The sequence below is a fragment of the Rhinolophus hipposideros genome (genome assembly GCF_964194185.1).
Source record: "Rhinolophus hipposideros genome assembly, chromosome: 5".
NCBI classification, from domain to species: Eukaryota; Metazoa; Chordata; class Mammalia; order Chiroptera; family Rhinolophidae; genus Rhinolophus; species Rhinolophus hipposideros.
Window position 1 is genome coordinate 40,201,271 of NC_138051.1, and position 19,522 is coordinate 40,220,792.

Sequence of the window (19,522 nt, forward strand, 5' to 3'; positions counted from 1 at the left end):
TCCTAACTAGCATCCCTCTGCTAAATCTCTAGACCTGCATAACCCCAACTGACTTTCACGCTCTCCACTCCAAATCAAATTAACTATACGCACATTTGTCAAAACTCATCAAATTATACACTTAAAATGTATACATTTTAATGTATGTGAATTATAACCTAATAAAATTGATTTTAAAAAATCAGTGTAGTAAACCTCCAACTCCCACAATAAAAACATTCACTGGTCAATCTCAGAGATCCCTATTTCTCTGGGTTACAGTTTGCTAATTTGATAAACAGTTGTGGCAATGGATAGAACTGGTCTCCCAGGGTTCCTTTTTGTTAGATTTTTCTGGATTTAAAGTCAAAGGAGAGACGAATAGTGAAATTTTCCAAAGAGGAGAGAAGGAGCAGTGCTGAAAGAGCAAGCAAGTGGGGAAGATATTGGGGGAAGGAGGAAGAGAGGTAGAGATCTAACATTTGTTGGGTGTCCATTGTGTGTCAGGATCTTTGCATGTTATTTAATCCCTACAATAACTTTTTACAACAGGTATTATTATCTATATTTTTTGAGCATTTACTCTATACCAGACCCTGTACGAGAGCCTTGGGCTACATCAATGAACAGATTCTTGCTTTGGGAGAGCTTACATTTTTAGAGGGGAAGGAGACATTATAAACACACCTAAGAAATAAATACAAAAATATAGTGTATGGAGGGTGGAGGGAGGTTGAAGAGGGTAAAAAGGGTAAAATACATGGTGACGGAACGAGACTAGACTTTGGGTGGTGAGCACACCATGCAAATACAATTGATGTGTTATAGAATTGTACACTTGAAACTTACAAAATCTTGTTAATGAATGTCACCCCAATAAATTTAATTAAAAATTAATAATATATGTTTAAAGGTGATAAGTGCTATAGAAAAAAGAAAAATAGAGCAAGGTAAGAGGGTTTGGAAGTGGAGAAGGAGGCAGTAGAGGAGGGTGGAGAGGGTTGACTGTATATTAAGCAGGGGGGTCAGAGAAGGCCTCTGGAGAAAATGACATTTGAGCAATGCTCTAAAAGAAGTGAGGGAATTAGCTAAGCTGTATAGTTGGAGGAAATGCTTTCCGGACAAGAAGACTAGCCAGTGCAAACTCTCTAAGTCAGAAGTGTGCCTAGAGTGTTTGAGGAAGAGTTGAGGCCAGTGTAACTGAGTGAGGGGGGAAATAGTAAGAGAGGAAGTCGGAAAGGGAAGGAGGAGGGGAGATTAGGTCGCAGAGGGTCTTGTGGGTCCTTGTAAGGACTTTGGCTTTTACTTTGAATGAAACGGGGAGTCATTGCAGGGTGTTGAGCAGAGGAGTAACATGAAGTCATTTCTATTTTAAAAGGATCACTCTGGTTGCTGTGTTAAGAATAGACTAGGGGGACAAGATAAAAGCAATATGACCTGTTAAGAGTCTATTGCAGTAATCCAAGCTAGAGATGGTGGCAGCCTGCACCAGGAGTTAACAGAGTAGGTGGGAGAAGGAATAGGGTTCTAGATATGTTGAGGGTAGAGGATTTTCTGTGGTATGTGAGAGAAATGGCATCAAGGATGACTCTGGGATTTTTGGCTGAACAATTAGAAGGATGAAATTGTCATCAACTGAGGTACAAAAGATTGCCTGTGGAACAGTTTCAGTTCTGAACATCTTGCGTTGTCTGTTAGAATCCACATGGGGATGTGGATCAGGCAGTTCTATAGACAAATTTGGAGAAGGTGAAAGATGTACGGGCTAGAGATGTAAACTCCATAGTACTAAACATATGCGTGTATGTCATGTGCCATTGAGTCAGCGCCACTCCTGGTGACTCTATGAATGAGTGATGTCCACAATGTCCGGTCTTCAACAACCCTACTCAGCTCCTGTAGACTCATTCCTATGCCTCGTTTATGGAGTCAATTCCACTTCATATTTGGTCTTCCTGTTTTCCTGCTACCTTCTAATTTTCCCAGCATTATTGTCTTTTCCAGAGAACTCTGCCTTTTCATGACATGCCCGAAGTAGGACAGGTTCAGTTTTGTCAGTTTTGCCTCCAGTGACATTTCAGGCTTAATTTGCTTTAGGACCCACTTGTTCATCTTTCTGGTAGTCCAGGGTATCCATACAGCTCTCAAATGAATCATTTTTTTTTATCAGCCTTTTTCACTGTCCAAATTTCACATCCATACATAGTAATTGGGAATATGAGGGTGTGGATGATTTTAGCCTTGGTCTCTAATGACACATCTTTACAACTAAGCATACAGATGGTATTTAAAGCCATGAGACTGGATAAGATCACCCAGGAAGTTAGAGAAGAGCCTAAAGGATTATACCCTGGAGCATTCATATCTTTAGAAAGAGGTCAGAGTGAAGAAAAGCAAAGCCAATTGAAAGGGAGGCCCAGTGAGGAAGGTGGAACATCAGGAACACCAAGAGAGTGTGATATCCTGAAAGCCAAGTGAATAAAATGTTTCAAGGAGAAGAGATTGATCAACTGTGTCAAATGCTGTTGATAGGCCAAGAAAAATGAAGACTAAGAATTGACCATTGTAATGAACGTGTTCTAAAATTGACATTGGTGATGGTTGCACATATCTGTGAATACTCTTATACCAAAACCCATCAAATTTTACATAACACTTCAAAAGGGTGAATTCTACAGTATGTGAATTCTATCTCAATAAAACTGTTATGTATACTTGTGTATGAACTGATCACTGGATTTAGCAATGTGGGTTCTTTGGTAACTTTAACAAGAACAATTCTAGGGTTTTGGGGGCAAAAATGGGGGCAAAGAAATAGGGAATTAATTGTCGGGGAAAAAGGATCAAGAGAATGTTTTATAGTGGGAGAAATAGCACATTTGTATGCTGGTGGGAATTATTTGGGGGACTATTCCCCAAACTTTAATGAAGTGGGAAAGAGGAGAGGATTGCTGGAGTGATGTCCCTGGATAGGTTAGAGGGGATGGGATCCCCTTTAAGTGTACAGTCCAGAATTGGCTTTCCATAGGAGTATGAGCAGTACATCTATGGTAACAGGCCACATAGTCAGAGAAGGTGGATGCAGGTGCAGAAGATTGGTAGATGTGGTGGGAGTCCGTGGAAGTTCTCTTCAGATTGCTTCAATTTTCTCTGAAGTAGGAAGCAACTGAGTGAAAGGATGAGGGAGGAATGATGCGGGTTGAGGTATGAAAATGGTGTGAAATAATTGCCTAGAAGTGTGAGAGTAAATGAGTTAGGAATGTGTTTAACACTAAGGACTGATGAGAAAAGTGAAGCTTAGAGAAGCTAAGTGGCTTACTCAAGGTCACAAAGCAGAGGTTCTAAACCTGGGTCTGCAATTCAGGGATTCTGTGAACTTGGAAGGCAAAAAATTACATCTTTATTTTCACTAACCTCTAACCAATGTTCAACATCTCCCTTGATTATGAAGGTAGGCAATAAGCCACTGGTGCTGCCAGGACCTGTGACGTTCTCACCAATAGCAAAAGGAGTCTTTTCATTTCACATTACAATTGTTGCAGAGATATTTAAATAGTATTTGCATTCATCACCACTGTATAATTACAATCATTATTAGACTCGCCACTAGTAATTTTTTATTTATATACATATGTATATTTTAAAAACTTTTATTTATTTAAGTGTGTTTTTCCGGGACCCATCAGCTCCAAGTCAAGTAGTTGTTTCAATCTAGTTGTGGAAGGCGCAGCTCACAGTGGCCCATGTCGGGATAGAACTGGCAATCTTGTTGTTAAGAGCACCACACTCTAACCAACTGAGCTAACTGGCCTCCCCTAGTAATTTGTTATTTAATGTTTATTTACTGCATTAAAATGCAGTTACTACACCACAATCATTTTTAAATTTTGATAACTTTATCTGAATATAATTGTTTTCCTTTACGATCCTATGTATTTTTTTTTAATTTAAAAATTTAAAAATTTATTTTATTTTATTGGGGAACAGCGTGTTTTTTCAGGACCCATCAGCTCCATATCAAGTTGTTGTTTTTCAGTCTAGCTGTGGGGGGTGCAGCTCAGCTCCAAGCTCACTTTACTGGGAGGTACATGTTCTCCCAGGGTCCTGCTGCTGCTGTATTGAAGGTACATTTTAACAGATGGCCCCAGCACAAGAACTTGAAACCCTGTCTTGAGTCTAGCAGGAGTAGGACCATACATATTTTCCAGCAAGATAGCCCAGACTCTGCTATGTATTAGCTCCTTGCCTCCGAACTTCTGTCCAAAGAGCTGAGGGACAATTACAAAGAGAACACTTACAGGGAACAGATAAATAGATTGCCACAGGAGAGATGACTGACAGGACTGTAGTAGCTAAGGATTTTAGTAAGCCCAGAGTGGGTTACAGGAAGTAGAGAATTGGAATTGGGAAGGGGTTGAAGACTGTTAGGCAAACTCACATTATCCCCCTGCTGTCTCTCAGAGAGAGGAGAGAAGATAGAATTTATGAATGTCTGAATAATACAAATACAATTTGGCTGAACCAAGGAAGAAGCACAGGTATCTGGGAGCAGGTGCTGCTCTGAGACCTTGGCTTTCTTTGCTCATGATATGTTCACAAAGGTAGGTAAAACAAGAAGGAGGTGCTTGGTGGAGGCAAGGAGCCATTCAAGAGCTCCAGTGGTGAGAAATGAGATGTCATCACCCGGGCCAGGAGAAGCCCTAGGTGAAGGGTGAAAGCGCCTTAGCCCCCCTCCTTAGACATTTCCTGATCCATATTTAGTAACTTTTCAAGAATGGAGACTTCAGCCAGCCCTGGGTCTCCCAGGACTTAGAACATGTTACCAATGCAAAGCCACCTTTCCTGGAGGGATAACCTTAGCCATACTCTTTCTGCATTCTTCTCTTATCGTGGGAATCCTTATCTCTGGATCTGCTCGTGGAGGTTCTTCTCTTTCTATCAACACATTTTTTTCCTCTCAATCCAGACTTTTTGCCCACTGGGAGTGTGGGGCAGAGGTGAGGAAGATAGTAACTGAAGAGTTCCTAAGAGATCGGATGTGCCTAGACCTCTTCCTCATTCTACTCTCTTCTCCTAGACTATTTCATTCATTACCATGATTGGGTTTTTAACTATTTATTTCTTTTTATGGAAGTTACACATGTACATACAAATTCTATATAAGACTTAACAATGAAAAATAGTAACCCTTATCTCAATCTGCTTCCCAGTTCTTAAAGGAGATTACAAGTCTCTTAGCTGTTTCTCCTGGCATTTATTGCTTTTTCTAAATATCATGCCATTTTTGGATTTTTAATTTCAGATATTAGCCACTGACTTCTATTTTAAAAATGAGGATTTAATGCTTTCATCCTCCCCACAAATATGCATGTACTTTATCTCCATCTTCCTAACGTAGTAATATTACTTTTGTTAGATCAATATTGAATGTTTACATTTTATGAGTGTGTAAATGTTATTTACAAGATGACACAGCGTACTGTTTACATTTCCTTTCTTGTATGTTTTCCTCCTGAAATTAATAATGTTATTTTTCTAGTTTGTTTACTTAGTTATCTATGAACTTATCATCAATTAATTCTCATATTCTCTTCTAGAGATCTCTCAGTATATTCAAGTACAATCAGATAATCCGTTTTATCATTTCCATTTTTCTTCCACTCTGAAATGGTTTCTCTCTAAGCCTGCTGCAAAGCTATGTATCATCTTTGGATCTTTCACCAGCCGCCAGAGGATACCCTTCACTTATCTCCCAGGTTGTATACCCTTTTTCCATCTCCCAGGTTGTATACCCTTTTTCCTGGTTTTTATGACTTTTGTTTGCTTGTTTACTCTTTCATTTTGGTGAAGTACATCTCCAATAGCTTCCTGAAAGGGGTGCATGGTAAATAAGTTCTTTGAGACTTCATATGTCTTTATTCTCATACTTAATTGATAGCTTGGCTGGATGAAAAAGTCTCAGTTGACCTTGAAACTAATATAAAATAATGTTGAATGTCAACAATAATTGAAAAAAATAGTCATGGGGATATATAGTACAGCATAGGGAATATAGTCAATAATATTCTAGTAATTATGTAAAATGTCAGCTGGGTAATAGACTTTTTGGGGTTATTACTTTGTGAGATATGTAGATGTCTAATCAATAGTTGTTTTGTACACCTGAAACTAATAAATAAATAAATAAATAAATAAAACACAACACTTAAAAAAATGCTAAATTTCAGTTTGAAGTCAGTGAAAATAAAGATTTTGCTTTATTTAATATAAAAAAAAAAGTCTAGGTTGTTAATTAATTTTCTTCAGAAATTTGATGAGAGCACTCCAGCAGTACTGTGATTTCTTACCAGGACAGGCAGAATTGTTCACAGATAGTCTTCATTCAGATTATACTGACATCTGTTTTGATTGAGATGTGCTTATGCTGTGCACCGTTAAATATTTTGACTATCATCCTTGCATAGACTCTGTTCTTTTCCTTCAAAGCAATTATCACAATTTGCATATACATATGTAGGTATATATATACACACACAGAAATACATATGTATGTGCTATATATACACAAGAGAGAGAGAGCTGTTTCCTCTCTACACTATATGTTTCATGAATATAGAGATACTGTGTTTCCCCGAAAATAAGACCTAGCCAGACAATGAACTCTAATGAGTCTTTTGGAGCAAAAATTAATATAAGACCCACTCTTATTTTACTATAAGACCAGGTATAATATAATATAATGTAATGTAATATAATATAATACAATACTGGGTCTTATATATTAATTTTTGCTCCAAAAGACGCATTAGAGCTGATTGTCTTGGCTAAGTCTTATTTTCGGGGAAACACAGTATATATGCTTTGTTCATCACTGTATGCCTAATGCCTAATACAATAGTTGGTGCACAACATAATGAATGTTTGTTGAAAGATTGAGGGAATTTTTTGAGCAACTTCTGGAAAAATTAGATTGGAGGTATGGCAACTAGTCTAGGTTCGATAGGATTAGAAATAGACTCTTGGGCATGGGGATAGGGTGGGGTGAGCTGATAAAAGGAGACTGGTTACAGAGTTGTTCCACTCTCCCACCTACCTGAGCTGCTGGAGTTGATAAGGAAGTGCCCAAAAAAACTTGCTTCCTCATCCTACACTATTTCATTCATCCCTGGCTGGCTTGGTTTTCCCCACGGGGCTGGTTCTGTGGTATGTCTACATGCAAGGGGACCCATGTGGCTTGTGGCTTGACTCCATTGGGAACATGGGACTGGAAAACCAGATAGCCTAGATTCTTACGAATTGTGGTCAGACTGTTGCTGTTGTTCTGCAGGTGATGTCTAACCCTTCAAGTCCAAATTCCTCACCTTCTCATTTTATGCCTGGAGTCCCTAAACACTGCCTCACCTCCTTCTCTGCTTCAGAGCCTGGGGTCCTCATTCTCTGTAATTTATTTCCTAACTCAATTCTGTGCTGAGTTTAAATGGAGTTATTTTCTCTCCCATCTGGCTGTTGACCAGTGGCCTCAGTTCTTAACCAGGTGGGCTTCTCCTCATGACATGGCAGCTGGCTCTCCCAGAGCCAGTGATCCAAGAGACAACACAGAAGCCACGATATTTTTTATGATTTAGCATCAGAAGTGACATACCATCACTTCTGCCATTATCTGTTAGTCACACAGACCAACCCAGATTCTATGTAGGAGAGGACTACACAAAAATGTGAATACCAGGAGGGAGGGACCATTAGGGGCCGTATCAGAGACTGGCTACCACAGATGGGTTAGAGGAATTTGGAGAAAGAAGAGGAAGTTTTAAGATTAGAAGAAGGGAAATGGAGGAGACATTAACCAAAAGCCTATCATGGTCCAGGCCCTTTATATCAAGTTATCTACTTGTATATTAATCATTTCCACAACACTAAGGGGTAGATGTTATTCACATTTTTCACATAAAGGGATTGAAGCATGAAGAAAATAAGTGTCCCAAATTAAATCCAGTAAGTGGCAGTCAGGATTTGTACATTGTTATGGGTGTTACTGATGTTGATCTATGTTTAGTATTACCAAAGAGTGGGATATGTGTTATGGTGGTGTGAAAAGTAATTTTAGTTAGTATAGGGACATAGCATTAAATAACATTGAAAGCATAAACATTAAATGTTTTTCAACCTTCTAATTATGTCAAGAGAAAGCTTCAGTTTGGAAGCTTTCTCTAACACTTGTTAGTTTCTCTTTTAAGAGAGGGCAAGCCTCAGGCTCAGCATCTTTGACAATATATATTTTTTTAAGTGTAATAACATATTTCATTTTTATTGTATTTATATTTATAGTTACTTTCTGTTTGTGGCTGCTACTGGTTAATTTACTACAAGAATATGAAGTCTGAGTTATATCCTTTAAGACTGATACAAAAAAATTAAGTAATAGACAATAGTTCAAGTGATACTTGGGTATGGCAAAAATCATGAGGATGGTACTGATTGAGGATGGTACTTAGTGCCTTTCATGAGCTCTATGTTGAGGGGGAAGCCAGTTTGAAGTTCCAGCCTCAGCTGGGTTCTGCTATGGGCACTAGCTGGAGAGAAAATCACCAGTTAAAATTTACAACCAGTTCTTTCCAATAATGTTTCCTAAGAATTTCTCCTTCATCCAGTGAATTCTTCAGGGCTGCTGGGGAGTTTTATAGACACAAGATTAATGGGGCTAGGAATGAGAATGAGTTTAGTGGGAAACCTAAGCTTCACGCTCTTCAACTGATACTAAAAACCACGTGTGGCTTGGAGATAGATACGACAGTGCTGAAACGTCCAGAGGGAGAAATGGACATAAACGGTATGTGTATTTCCCAGTCTCTTACTCCTTGATCCAAATTCATCGTCTGATTTTGGGGATCCTCAAATACTTCTAAGCCACTGCATTTCCACATTTGAAGTTTCTGTAGAGAAATGGGCAGAATCAAAATTTTAGGACATACCGTACGTGGCTGCGAATTTCTATATTAGAAGGGTTGGGGTGGTGGGACTACGTGGTTGGAAAGGGTTTCTGAAGTTGCGCTTGTACATGATTTTACATGATATGTGAAGAACTCGAGCGTCCAATAGGTGGTGGGAATACTGAGTAACAGCGCCAAGTTTAGTCCGAGAGTCCTAGTAACACAGAATCGGCTGGACCGTTTCGGCCCCCACCCTCAGCGCCCCAGAGTTTGTCAGAGTCCCAAACCATCCCGGCTTGAGGTCACTGTCAGGTCACGTGCTCGAGCCCGCGGGAGCGCCACATAGCCAGCCGCACCCCTCCACCCCCACCCTCCCCACGTGACCCGGCCTACTTTCTTTCCGCCCGACCCAACTTTTCTCTCGGGAAGCCCCGCCCCACCCAGCGGGCTACGCCTGCGAACTCCGCCCCTCATCTGCCCAGGTTCCAGCGAGGCCCTGGGCCCCACGTGTTTCTTCCTGCCCAATGGGAGCCGGTGTCCCGGCGCGAATGGGCGGGGAGGAAAGAACGACTTCATTACGCTGCGAGAAAGGGGCGGGGCCTGTAACGTCGTACTGTACGAGGGGACGCAACGGAGGCAGGCCGGAGCCGCTGCCGTCGCCATGACCCGTGAGCACTGAGAACCCCCTCCTCTTGCCCGTTTTTCCCCGTCCACTACAAACACGACTGCCGATCCCGGCACTGCCCTCCTCCTGGCTTCTACAATGAGGCATTTTTCTAGGAGCGCTTTTAGGCGACCCTCACACTCGTAGCCCGGAAATCGGCCCTTTGCCCACCGCCACTTGAGAAACACTCCTTCCCCCCACCCCCAATCCACCCGTCAGGCAAAGGCCTTCTCTGACCCTCAGCGGTGTGGGGAGAAGCCCTGCGTCCCAGTGATAGGCCCAGAGCCCCCTACTCCAAATCTCAGCCCATCCCCCACAGAGACCCAAATCGTTCACACACCACCACTACCTGTCTGGGCCCCACGCCGCCCCGAAACACGCCTCTAGCAGGCTCCTCGGGGCCGTGTTCCCTCCACCCTTCAATTTGACCTGCCCAGTGGCAGGCAGCTCGGCCCCCTCCACCTCCTCAGCAGCTGAGGCCCCGAAATGGGTTGGGGCTCGTGGAGTGAAGTTTTGGATTCTGTTGGTGCCCGAGAGGGAAGGGGGTCGCCGGTGTGTGGCCCGAAAGGCCCCCGCGTCTCACCTTTCACCTTCTCTCTTTAGGCGGTAACCAGCGCGAGCTCGCCCGCCAGAAGAATATGAAAAAGCAGAGCGACTCGGTTAAGGGAAAGCGCCGAGATGACGGGCTTTCTGCTGCCGCCCGCAAGCAGAGGTAGCTCCTGGGAGGGGAGGGGCAGGGTGGGGTGCGACTTGGGTTAGACCAAGGGTTGTACCAGAAAAGAGAGCTACCTCAGGGCTTAACATCTGAACTAGTCGTGAGGGGCAGAGTGCATTGCTTCCTCTAGGGTTTTATTTCCTCCCCACGCTCCACATTGTTAGCTCACCGCCTTAACAGGAAGGGACTGGGGCGGGTGCCTGCCCGAGGTCTGATTTCTGAGTGCCCCTGGGTCTGACCTTAAGGGCAAGGGCAGGGAGCTTCACATTCAGATGCATTAGTGGTCATGACAGCCCTGTGCTTTTGGCCCTCCTTGCTGTTCGTTTCTCCTCCCTTCTCCCAACCTTCTCCCTGGTGTTGCTGGGTGTGGTACTCAGCACGGAATAGCCTTTGTGTGGCCAGACTTCTGACCCCCTGGGCAACAGCCAGATACAGACTGATTGCCTTTTTTGAGCCTCAGCTCTCTTCCTCTTATTCACCTAGGGTGGGAGTACAATAGCCACATGCTGAATTTTGTCCCATCCACTTCCATCTTATCCTTTGTGCCCTTCATCCCCCTGCATCTTGTCCTTTTTGCCCTCTGGTACCTCCCAGTGCCCCATCATCTCTACCCCCAGGGACTCGGAGATCATGCAGCAGAAGCAGAAAAAGGCAAACGAGAAGAAGGAGGAACCCAAGTAGCTTTGTGGCTTCGTGTCCAACCCTCTTGCCCTTCGCCTGTGTGCCTGGAGCCAGTCCCACCACGCTCGCGTTTCCTCCTGTAGTGCTCACAGGTCCCAGCACCGATGGCATTCCCTTTGCCCTGAGTCTGCAGCGGGTCCCTTTTGTGCTTCCTTCCCTTCAGGTAGCCCCTCTCCCCCTGGGCCACTCCTGGGGGTGAGAGGGTTACCCCTTCCCAGTGTTTTTTATTCCTGTGGGGCTCACCCCAAAGTATTAAAATTAGCTTTGTAATTCCTTGAGCGCCTGGTTTGACTGGGGATTTGGGGGGATGGGGATGGAGGAATGGCTGCCCTTTCCCACAAAAAGGGGACAGAACTTTAGATTCTAAAAAGTTGTGGATATGTAGACTAAGTGAAACATTACAGAAAAATCCTTTATTATACTACAACAAACTGACAAGTACTCCAGGTATGTGGTAGAGGAATCCTCTAAGAACCACTTCTTTTCCGTGTTTTTTGTCCCCCATCCAGACCTTAAACACCATCCGAGGGATGGAGCTGAGGGCCTAAGGAAGGCTCCAAGACCTAAGTTTACGTCCCTCTTCCTCATTCTTCCTCAGTTTGTTCGCCTGCTTGAAAGTTAGCCCCCAAATCCTGCTGCTCACAGACTTCCCACGGTCAGCTGCTTTCAAGTGTTCACATTCTCTTCTGTCATTCCTCATGCAGTGAGGGTTTTTGTCTTCCCACTTCCTTTGACCTCAAGATCAGGATTAAAACCTGGGGTAGTCTCTGTGCTCCTTTCTTCCTGTGTCCTGGTTTGCTCTGGGGTTCTGGGCTTCTTATATTCCAGTGCCCAGGGCTGAATTGCTTATGTTTCTTTTTGTCTCCCAGGGCAGAGCCAAGTTAAGTCTTCAGTCCCTGTTGGTCTTTCCCTGCCCCCATCTCCATCACGTGAACCAGGGAAGGGCTGGTGCCATACTGTCTGCTGGAATCAGCAGTGGTTCCTGACTTGGGAGTAAACACTCTTGAATTGGGGTGAAGATGTAATGGTAGCTCTAGTAAGTCAGATACTTGCCCAGGGCATTAGCGTATATATGGCCACTTTTTCCACTTCAGACATAGTATTGACTTCAGTCTAAAGGGAGGTAACTGTCCATTTGCTGGGCTGGACAGTCCCCTGAATCAGGACTATGGGTACAACCTCAAGGGAACCCCCGTTTGTTAAAAGTACCTAGACTGGATATTTGTTATCTGGCAGTACTGATGCGATGTCGCCTGAAGACAGGAGGAGGCTTGGGGTCTTGTGTGGGGGACCAACAGAGTGGTGTTAGTAGCAGCCCCAGATAGAGCAGTACACAGGCCCAGCATGAGGCAACCTTGACCCAGAAGGTAGCCCAGCTACCCTTGGTGAAAGTCTTTTCCAGTTCTGCTCCCTCATAGCTGTGGAACCAAAGTCTGTGGTTAGAGAATGTGCAGGGCCTTACTACTTAGACCTGTCCTACCTTCCCATCAAAGGTTATGGTGGACCCATGTCTGTCTCCTGAGAACCCTTGGAACTGGCCTTGATTTGCTCTTTCCCTAAAATAGCTAGGTTTTCAGGAGAGTATCCCAGGCTTACCTCCAACTTACCTGAACCAGTTGGTAAGGGTAACCATGACATAGAGTGATGCAAGGAAGAAGACGAAGTGGAAGGCAGAATAGCTGTAGGAAAGATGCTGGGCTTCTGCTGGAGGAGCTAGAGAGGTCTCACGGTCAGCTGGCCTGGCATCTCCTCCCCTTTGTCCTGAAGAAAGGGAGGGGCTGCTGGGCAAAGTTCAGCTGAAATACCTCTCCCTCCTCCCTCCTCCCCCAGTTGCTTTTGTAAGGCACTTAAGGGCCACGCGTACTGCAGAAATCTATACTTTCTATGGAACCTTACTTGACACTCACCTTCCTCTGGCTCCACTGTTTCAGGGCAACAGAAACAGATTGATGGCTTCTGTAAAACAAAAGGCAGCATATTTTGGAATGACTTTGAAAGAATTTGAGGGTATTAACATAGGAAATTCCCCTTCTTTGAAAAGATTAGTCTGGTATAAGAAGTGAAGGCACACCTGGTTTCAAATGCAAGCTCCAGCATATAACTAGTTATGGGAACTTTGGTAAGATGTTTAATCTTCTGTGCCTCGATTTCTCCATTTGTCAAATGGAGCAAATACCTACCTCACAGGGTTGTTGTGAGGGTACATTAAATGAGATGATGTATGTAAAGTATCTAGCACAGTGCCTAGCACATTGTGGGTACTCAATAAAAGCTGTTAGCTAGAATCTGAGCTTTCTGGGTAGCGGTTGGTAGGATGTGTGTGTGTGTTTGTATGTGAGGAGGGAGGGGCACTGGGGATATTGAGCTCTGCCTTCTCACCTGGAACTCATAGCTGTAAACCTTGACGATCCACAAGGGCCCAAATACCTCAGCCAGGTAGGAAGCCTCATTGCTGAGAAAGAAGAATACAGTTCTCAAGCAGGTCCAGTCAAATAGCAGGAGGGCTTATCTGAGGATACTTTCTGCCAACTGGTCCATACTGGTAACTCAGGAGGGGAATGTACTCCTAGAGCCCCTTTCCCCGAAAGATTTAGAAATCTTTTCATGTGAGGGCCCTAAAATCTTTGCATATACAAGATCCAATAATTAAGTTCACGAACTTGTTGCAGCAATGTTGCTAACCTCTTTTTGATACCAGAAGGATTATTCATTATGAATTTGTACCAACTGGACAAACAGTTAACCAAGTTTACTATTTTGAAGTGCTGAAAAGGCTGCATGAAAAAGTTAGATGAAAATGACCTGAACCTTTCGTCAACAATTCATGGCTCTTGCATCATGACAGTGTACCAGCTCACGCGGCACTGTCTGTGAGGGATGTTTTAGCCAGTAAACAAATTAATGGAACACCCTCCCTGCTCACCTGATCGGGCCCCCAATGACGTCTTTCTTTACCCGAAGATAAAGGAAATAATGAAAGGAAGACATTTTGATGACAGTCAGGACATCAAGGGTAATATGACGACAGCTCTGTTGGCCATTCCAGAAAGAGTTCCAAAAAATTGCTTTGAAGGGTGGACTAGGCACTAGCGCTGGTGCATAGCTTCCCAATGAGAGTACTTCTAAAGTGACTTTAGTGATATTCAGCAGTGAGGGATGTAGCACTTTTTCTAGGATGAGTTCATGAACTTAATTGTCCGACCTTTTTTTTAATTCTTGAGTCATTCCCCCCACCCCCTTCATCTCATACAGATCATCTGACAAGTGCTATTCTTAGAAATTGTTTCTGTTCATAGGGAGCTTTCCTCTTGTCTTGCTCTAAAGTTGAAATAAACATGGTCCCAGACAATTTGACCATCCCTCTCTCCTGGGCATCCGCCCTTGTCTCACTCTTCCCCATACTTTTATTACGCACCAAGCAAAAAGCACACAAGCATACATGATGCCTGCACTCAGCACTGCCAGAGAAGTATTTGGTGTTTGGGGTTCCATTTTACTCGGGCCAGGCAGGCACAGAGTGTGATTCTGTCCTTGAAGGATTACTGAGAAGGGGCAAAAGAAGAGAAAGGTGGTAAGAACAAAGCTAGGTATTAGGCAAGAGCAAAAAACTTTTAGCATGGGGAGTCCAGGTCCTGTCCTTACCACTCTCTGGAGGACGGCTGGACAGTGCAGAGAAGGTCAGATACATGATATAACAGCTGATGATAGAGGCTTGTAGAAGGCCAGAGCGGGGTTGCTCTGGGGAGAATGGGGATCATTGCTTTAGTCTACAGGGTAGTAATTTCCTCCACTCCTAACCCTACCCACACTTCTGCCTCCCCACCCTTTGGGGGAAGCAGACAATTGACAGATTAGGGAGACTAAGGAAATTTGCTATACTAAAGGTCCCCCAAATCTGGAATGTTACGAGGCATGTACCCACTGAGGCGGATGCAAGGAGTGATGGAGAGGAAGGAGAGGAGGCCACAGAAACATAGGTGCAGACTAAGCAGCATCTTGTTGAGCAGGCAGCCAGCTGGATGTGTGTAGTAGCAGAACAGGAGCACTGCCGCCACAGCTGCCATGCCGTAGAATCCTAGGGTGGCCAGCGACATGGCTAAGAACCAGCGGCAGTCTTGTGCTGCACCTGTCTGCCTAAGGATGGGAAGTGGGCAGTGGTGTGGGGTTCCAAGTCTTTCTTTTTACCCATTATCAACTACTCCCCCTCCCCAGAAGACTGGTGTGACTACCCATCCCACCTAGCCCCCAGTATCATGTTCCTGAGCTTTTTTTTTTTTTTTTCCCTGAGCTTTTTTGATACTGCTCATTGGGGAGCTATGAGATCACTGACCTGTCATGTCCTTTGCCCAACCTCCCTGGGTCTAGTAATGTCAGACAACCTTCCCAGCAAGAGCCTTTAGGGTTATGTGCTCCTTACCAGTTCTTATTCCAGGAGTGGGCAAAGGCTGTGATAAGCACCAACTGCAGCAGGATGAATGTGAAGCCTCCACAGATGCCAATGTAATGCCAGGCTGCAAGTGGGGCACCAGTGGGATAAAGCAGATATTACCACTCCTGGTTGTCTTCCTGCCCTCTCTTTTTCTTAGAAAATCTTTTACCCTACTCCTGCTGATTAGGATGTGAGATGGAAGGTACCTGGGAAGAGATGTTCATCAGGGATGCAGAAGGCAACAGCACAGAGACCTAGTAGGAACAGCAGCTTGAGGAGCCAGAAGCTGGTTAGGAGGGAAAGAAAATCAGGCTCAGAAGAAAAAGCAAAGAGCAAACAGTGCCTATGGAAGAAGGCAAAAGAGAAAGCAAAACTGTAGGAAAGGAGAGAAAAGACATACTAATAATAGGAAAGGAGGAACAGCCCCTTGTGAGAAGTGCTGGAAACCACCATCACAGCCTATTCCAAATTTTAATTTTCAGATACCTAAATTACATCTGGACAGTGTTTTACTGTTGACAAAAGTTTTGCATATAATAACCCCATTGTCATCTCCATTTTAGAAACTAGAAGTTCAAAGAGGATAAATGTGTGGCTCATGGTCACCCAGCAAGTACATCAGAAACGGGGACTTAAAGCTGGTTTCTGTCTTTTTACAGTGCTATTAACTTCATCTTGGAATTCACTAAGCTTATGTCTACTTCCCTCTCCATCCTCCCCCCCACCCAAAAAGTACACACAAACCTATTGTGCAGCTGTGCGCGCAGGCTAGTCGGGGAGTGGAGGTGGACCAGCAGCACAGCCTGCAGCAGGTGGAAGGTGGCGGTTCCTGCACAGACTCGGTACACAGCCCCAGAGCCACTGAGCACTGGGCAGTGAGAGTGGCCAAACAGATGGGCACACAACCCCGAGGGCATCTGGATCTGGGGAAAGGGCAAGTCAGCATGCAGAAAGACGGATCTGCTTCACAAGCGTATCCACTGATTTGTCCCTTGCCCCCAATCTGAATCTCATCAGTGCAACCCGACCCCTTCACACTTACCCCTTGTGCTTTGCCCCAGACTCTCTCCACTACTGTCCTTGACAGCAGGAGGCAGCAGATTGCTGAGGCCCCTACGTGGAGGAGGGTGTAGAACAGGCGGCTGCAAGTGGACTCTCTGAGAGGAGGCCACCTATAATGGCAGCAGCAGGTACAGGGAACAGGCCCACACCAAGACACCTGGGGGTAGAACAGATGCAGGGCAGCAGGGTAGAGATTTGCTGAGATTAATGCATGTGTGGTGCGGTTAACCCATGAGGCTGAATTCCTAATTTCCCCTTCCCTTCTCTCCTTTACTCAGGAATTATCAGAATGTCTGGTTCCAAGCTATTTAGGATTGCCTTCCACTGACATCAAGTAGAGCTTTCATCATTAAGAGTTTACCTGCAGGCTTAAGAAGACCTTCCTAAAAGCCTAGGTCCTATCTGGCCTCTAATCTTTCCCTAGACCTAAACATCTGGTACTGGGAACATGGGAGGAGACGTTTAGTGATCAGCAAGCAGTCTGAGAGGCAAAGCAGCAGAAGGGCTTCAGAAGGGGCAGGAAGGCCTATCATTTTTATTGGCTCCCGTGGGTTTTCCTCCTCAGCTTCAGCCACCATTCCCTTCCACTTTTTCAGGTAGCTCTTGCTTTAGGGAGCTTTCAAACCCCTGCCCAAGTACCTTCTCACCTGATAGAAGGGAGGATTCACTGTGACACTGCTGACTCCACGGTGTTCAAGGCGGAGGGAGGTACTGGGGCTGGCCATGCCCTTTGCACCCAACATCCTTGTCCCAGAGATTAGGCCTAGGTCCACCCGATGGAAGGTAGATGAGAAAGTAGCTCGCTTTTGTCCTTAGCCCATTGGACTGCCGCTGTGCTGGGGCTGGTCACCCAATCTAAGGAAGAGTGAGGACGGACATCAGCAAAACATCAGCAAAACACCGACCTCCAGGATGTGGTAAATGCAAATTTCCTTGTGAAACTACTTTCTCCCCAGGGCCGTTGGGCCACTCAAGCTGTTCTCCCCAGATTAGGCAGCAATTTGCATATGTGGCCTCCTGTGGATTAGCAGTCTTAATTGGTTTAGGATTAGACATCATCCTGGTTGAACAGAATTCCTTGGGAGAGTGTGTGTGAGAGGGTGGTGGTGGGAGGGATCTAGGTAGAGGAGGGAAGGATGTCGGTTGGGAAAGTGTGGAGTGCTGACAGGCTAGGTCTGGGAGAATGCTTTGAAGAAAAGGACACTGTACAAGCCCGAAAAGAAGTCTGACAGGCGCACCGCCTTCTTCACTTGAAGCTTCTGGAACTGGAGCTTTAATGAAGGTGTGGCCCAGGGCCAGCCCCACCTCCTCCTTTCCGAGTGGATGTTGCGTGGCAATACCGGAAGTCGTCGTGAGGTGGGGTGGGGCCTTGCGGCGGCGCGGTGGAATCAGCATGGCGACCGAGGGGGATGTAGAGCTAGAGTTGGAGACTGAGACCAGCGGTCCGGAGCGGCCTCCCGAGAAGCCACGGAAGCATGACAGTGGTGCGGCGGACTTGGAGAGAGTCACCGACTATGCGGAGGAGAAGGAGATCCAGAGTTCCAATCTGGAGACGGTAAGTTAGCCAGGAGTGTGTCTGGTCGGGCTGAGAACACAGGGGTCTCCGAGGCTGTACCTGGAAGCCCCACTCCTGGACGGGGTCCCGATTCCGATGGCGGGAGACGGCAGGAGGGAAACCGAACCATCACTGGAGCCCGCGACTCGCGAAAAGGAGCTTGCTGGAGATTGGGTTTAAAGTGCACCTCAGGAGCATACGATTGAGTTAAACAGGCCTTGATTCCTGATACACTCGACATCGTGAATACTCTGTGACCCAGTTGTTAATGGCTTTTTAGATTTTTGGAGATTGTGGATAGCAGAGCAGTAACTGTATCTGTCTTTCCCATAGGCCATGTCCGTGATTGGAGACAGACGTTCCCGGGAGCAGAAAGCCAAGCAGGAGCGGTAAGTATTGTGCACGCAGCCAGCCCTACCAGACCCTCTCCTTCCCCCAGACACAAATAAAAGCCATCGTTACGCCTTTGTACCTTGTACCATTCTTCAACTCTATCACCAATATTGGCAGATCTAAGGTTTGCGACTTTATGCTTTTGTTGGTGAAGGAAAGGCCTTCTGGCATCACCCGCTGCCTGCTGTCAAAGGATGGGGGAAAGGATGGGAATGTTAGGTGAGAGGGTGGGAGTCACTTTGTGTTCACTCAACAATGTTTATCAAGTCATTTATTTGTAAGGCACAACTGGGAATGATCCTTCCTGGGAGTTTACGGAGGTATAGAATGAGGACTAATGTACATGAATATTTGTAGGGAGAAGGAACTGGCAAAAGTAACCATCAAGAAGGAAGACCTGGAGCTGATAGTGAGTAGTGATGCATAACTAGCATATGGGCGGGGGAGGTTACTTTAATTTGGGTTGTTTTCCTGAAACAACTAGAGGCAGTGTGTTTTGGTGGCACATTAATGCCAGGCAGAAGGCTTAGGTAACACCATTGATCGTGTTTCCTGCAGATGACAGAGATGGAGATCTCACGAGCAGCAGCAGAGCGGAGCTTGAGGGAACACATGGGAAACGTGGTAGAGGCTCTTATTGCCTTAACCAACTGATTTGTGCTTTCTCAGATCTACCCACTGGATTAACTTATTCCAATAAAGACGTCTTTTTTTGTTGTTGTTGCAGTTGTTATCACGGATCAAGTGCAATGTATGTTGTATTTTATTGTGGGAAATTCACATTGGAGTATAACTGAATTTAAGTGACCCTCCCCCAGCTCCCCAGCCCTTAATGAACCTGTGTGAAGCAGAGTATCCTCAGTGTGGGAGTATCTCATGTTTGAATGTAGATGCTAGGTGGCAGGCCAGGTTCACTAATCAGACTAGTTCTCATGCAACAGTATTCAAGGCATATTTGGAGTCTCAGCAGTTACCCCATAGCATACAGGTAGCTTATAGATAGCTAAAAGGCCAGTACCTGCCTAGGAGCCACCGTATATAGATGTCAGTCACCAATCCAGTTTCATAAGCCACTTTGAGTTAGAATTTAGGTAGCTAAGGTGAGAACATGATAAGA

The 19,522-nt window shown here is 45.0% G+C and overlaps 3 protein-coding genes across 9 annotated transcripts; 2 read left to right on the top strand and 1 right to left on the bottom strand.

The window, feature by feature from the left end:
* The first annotated feature begins 9,498 nt into the window (after positions 1-9,498).
* SERF2 (small EDRK-rich factor 2) lies at positions 9,499-13,254 on the top strand. 7 transcript variants are annotated; one of them, XR_013993405.1, is made up of 5 exons: positions 9,499-9,574; positions 10,174-10,282; positions 10,903-11,129; positions 11,476-11,621; positions 11,836-13,249. XR_013993405.1 is itself a non-coding variant. In XM_081049343.1 (4 exons), exons 1-4 carry the CDS (start codon positions 9,568-9,570, stop codon positions 11,512-11,514), a joined length of 405 nt encoding a protein of 134 aa, XP_080905469.1. In that variant the 5' UTR covers positions 9,499-9,567; the 3' UTR covers positions 11,515-13,253. The 7 variants fall into 7 exon arrangements, 4 of the variants coding, with proteins under 4 accessions (XP_080905469.1, XP_080905468.1, XP_080905470.1 ...); XR_013993404.1 differs by having other exon boundaries at positions 11,476-13,254; XR_013993406.1 differs by lacking the exon at positions 11,476-11,621.
* Positions 12,176-17,202, bottom strand: SERINC4 (serine incorporator 4; the record flags this gene model as incomplete). The annotated part of the gene is given in 13 exon segments (XM_081048962.1): positions 12,176-12,205; positions 12,207-12,384; positions 12,574-12,727; positions 12,874-12,922; positions 13,346-13,418; positions 14,382-14,508; positions 14,609-14,704; positions 14,889-15,100; positions 15,384-15,477; positions 15,602-15,681; positions 16,140-16,318; positions 16,438-16,614; positions 17,105-17,202. Coding segments are annotated over 13 exon segments (1,545 nt in total). The 5' UTR covers positions 17,201-17,202.
* Positions 15,662-19,145, top strand: HYPK (huntingtin interacting protein K). The gene is made up of 4 exons (XM_081049346.1): positions 15,662-18,012; positions 18,346-18,401; positions 18,763-18,814; positions 18,964-19,145. The coding sequence occupies exons 1-4, from the start codon at positions 17,734-17,736 to the stop codon at positions 19,057-19,059; spliced, it is 483 nt and encodes a 160-aa protein (XP_080905472.1). The 5' UTR covers positions 15,662-17,733; the 3' UTR covers positions 19,060-19,145.
* The last annotated feature ends 377 nt before the right edge of the window (positions 19,146-19,522 follow it).

What these genes read in the sequence shown, in the direction of transcription:
- SERF2 (XM_081049342.1), top strand. An exon ending in GCTGCCGCCCGCAAGCAGAG is followed by an intron (nt 10,283 to 10,879) that starts GTAGCTCCTGGG and finishes GGTACCTCCCAG; the next exon opens with TGCCCCATCATCTCTACCCC. An exon ending in TTGTGCTTCCTTCCCTTCAG is followed by an intron (nt 11,130 to 11,835) that starts GTAGCCCCTCTC and finishes TTTGTCTCCCAG; the next exon opens with GGCAGAGCCAAGTTAAGTCT.
- HYPK (XM_081049346.1), top strand. Translation starts at nt 17,734, where the DNA reads ATGAAGGTGTGGCCCAGGGCCAGCCCCACCTCCTCCTTTCCGAGTGGA. An exon ending in AGAGTTCCAATCTGGAGACG is followed by an intron (nt 18,013 to 18,345) that starts GTAAGTTAGCCA and finishes TCTTTCCCATAG; the next exon opens with GCCATGTCCGTGATTGGAGA. An exon ending in AGGAAGACCTGGAGCTGATA is followed by an intron (nt 18,815 to 18,963) that starts GTGAGTAGTGAT and finishes TGTTTCCTGCAG; the next exon opens with ATGACAGAGATGGAGATCTC.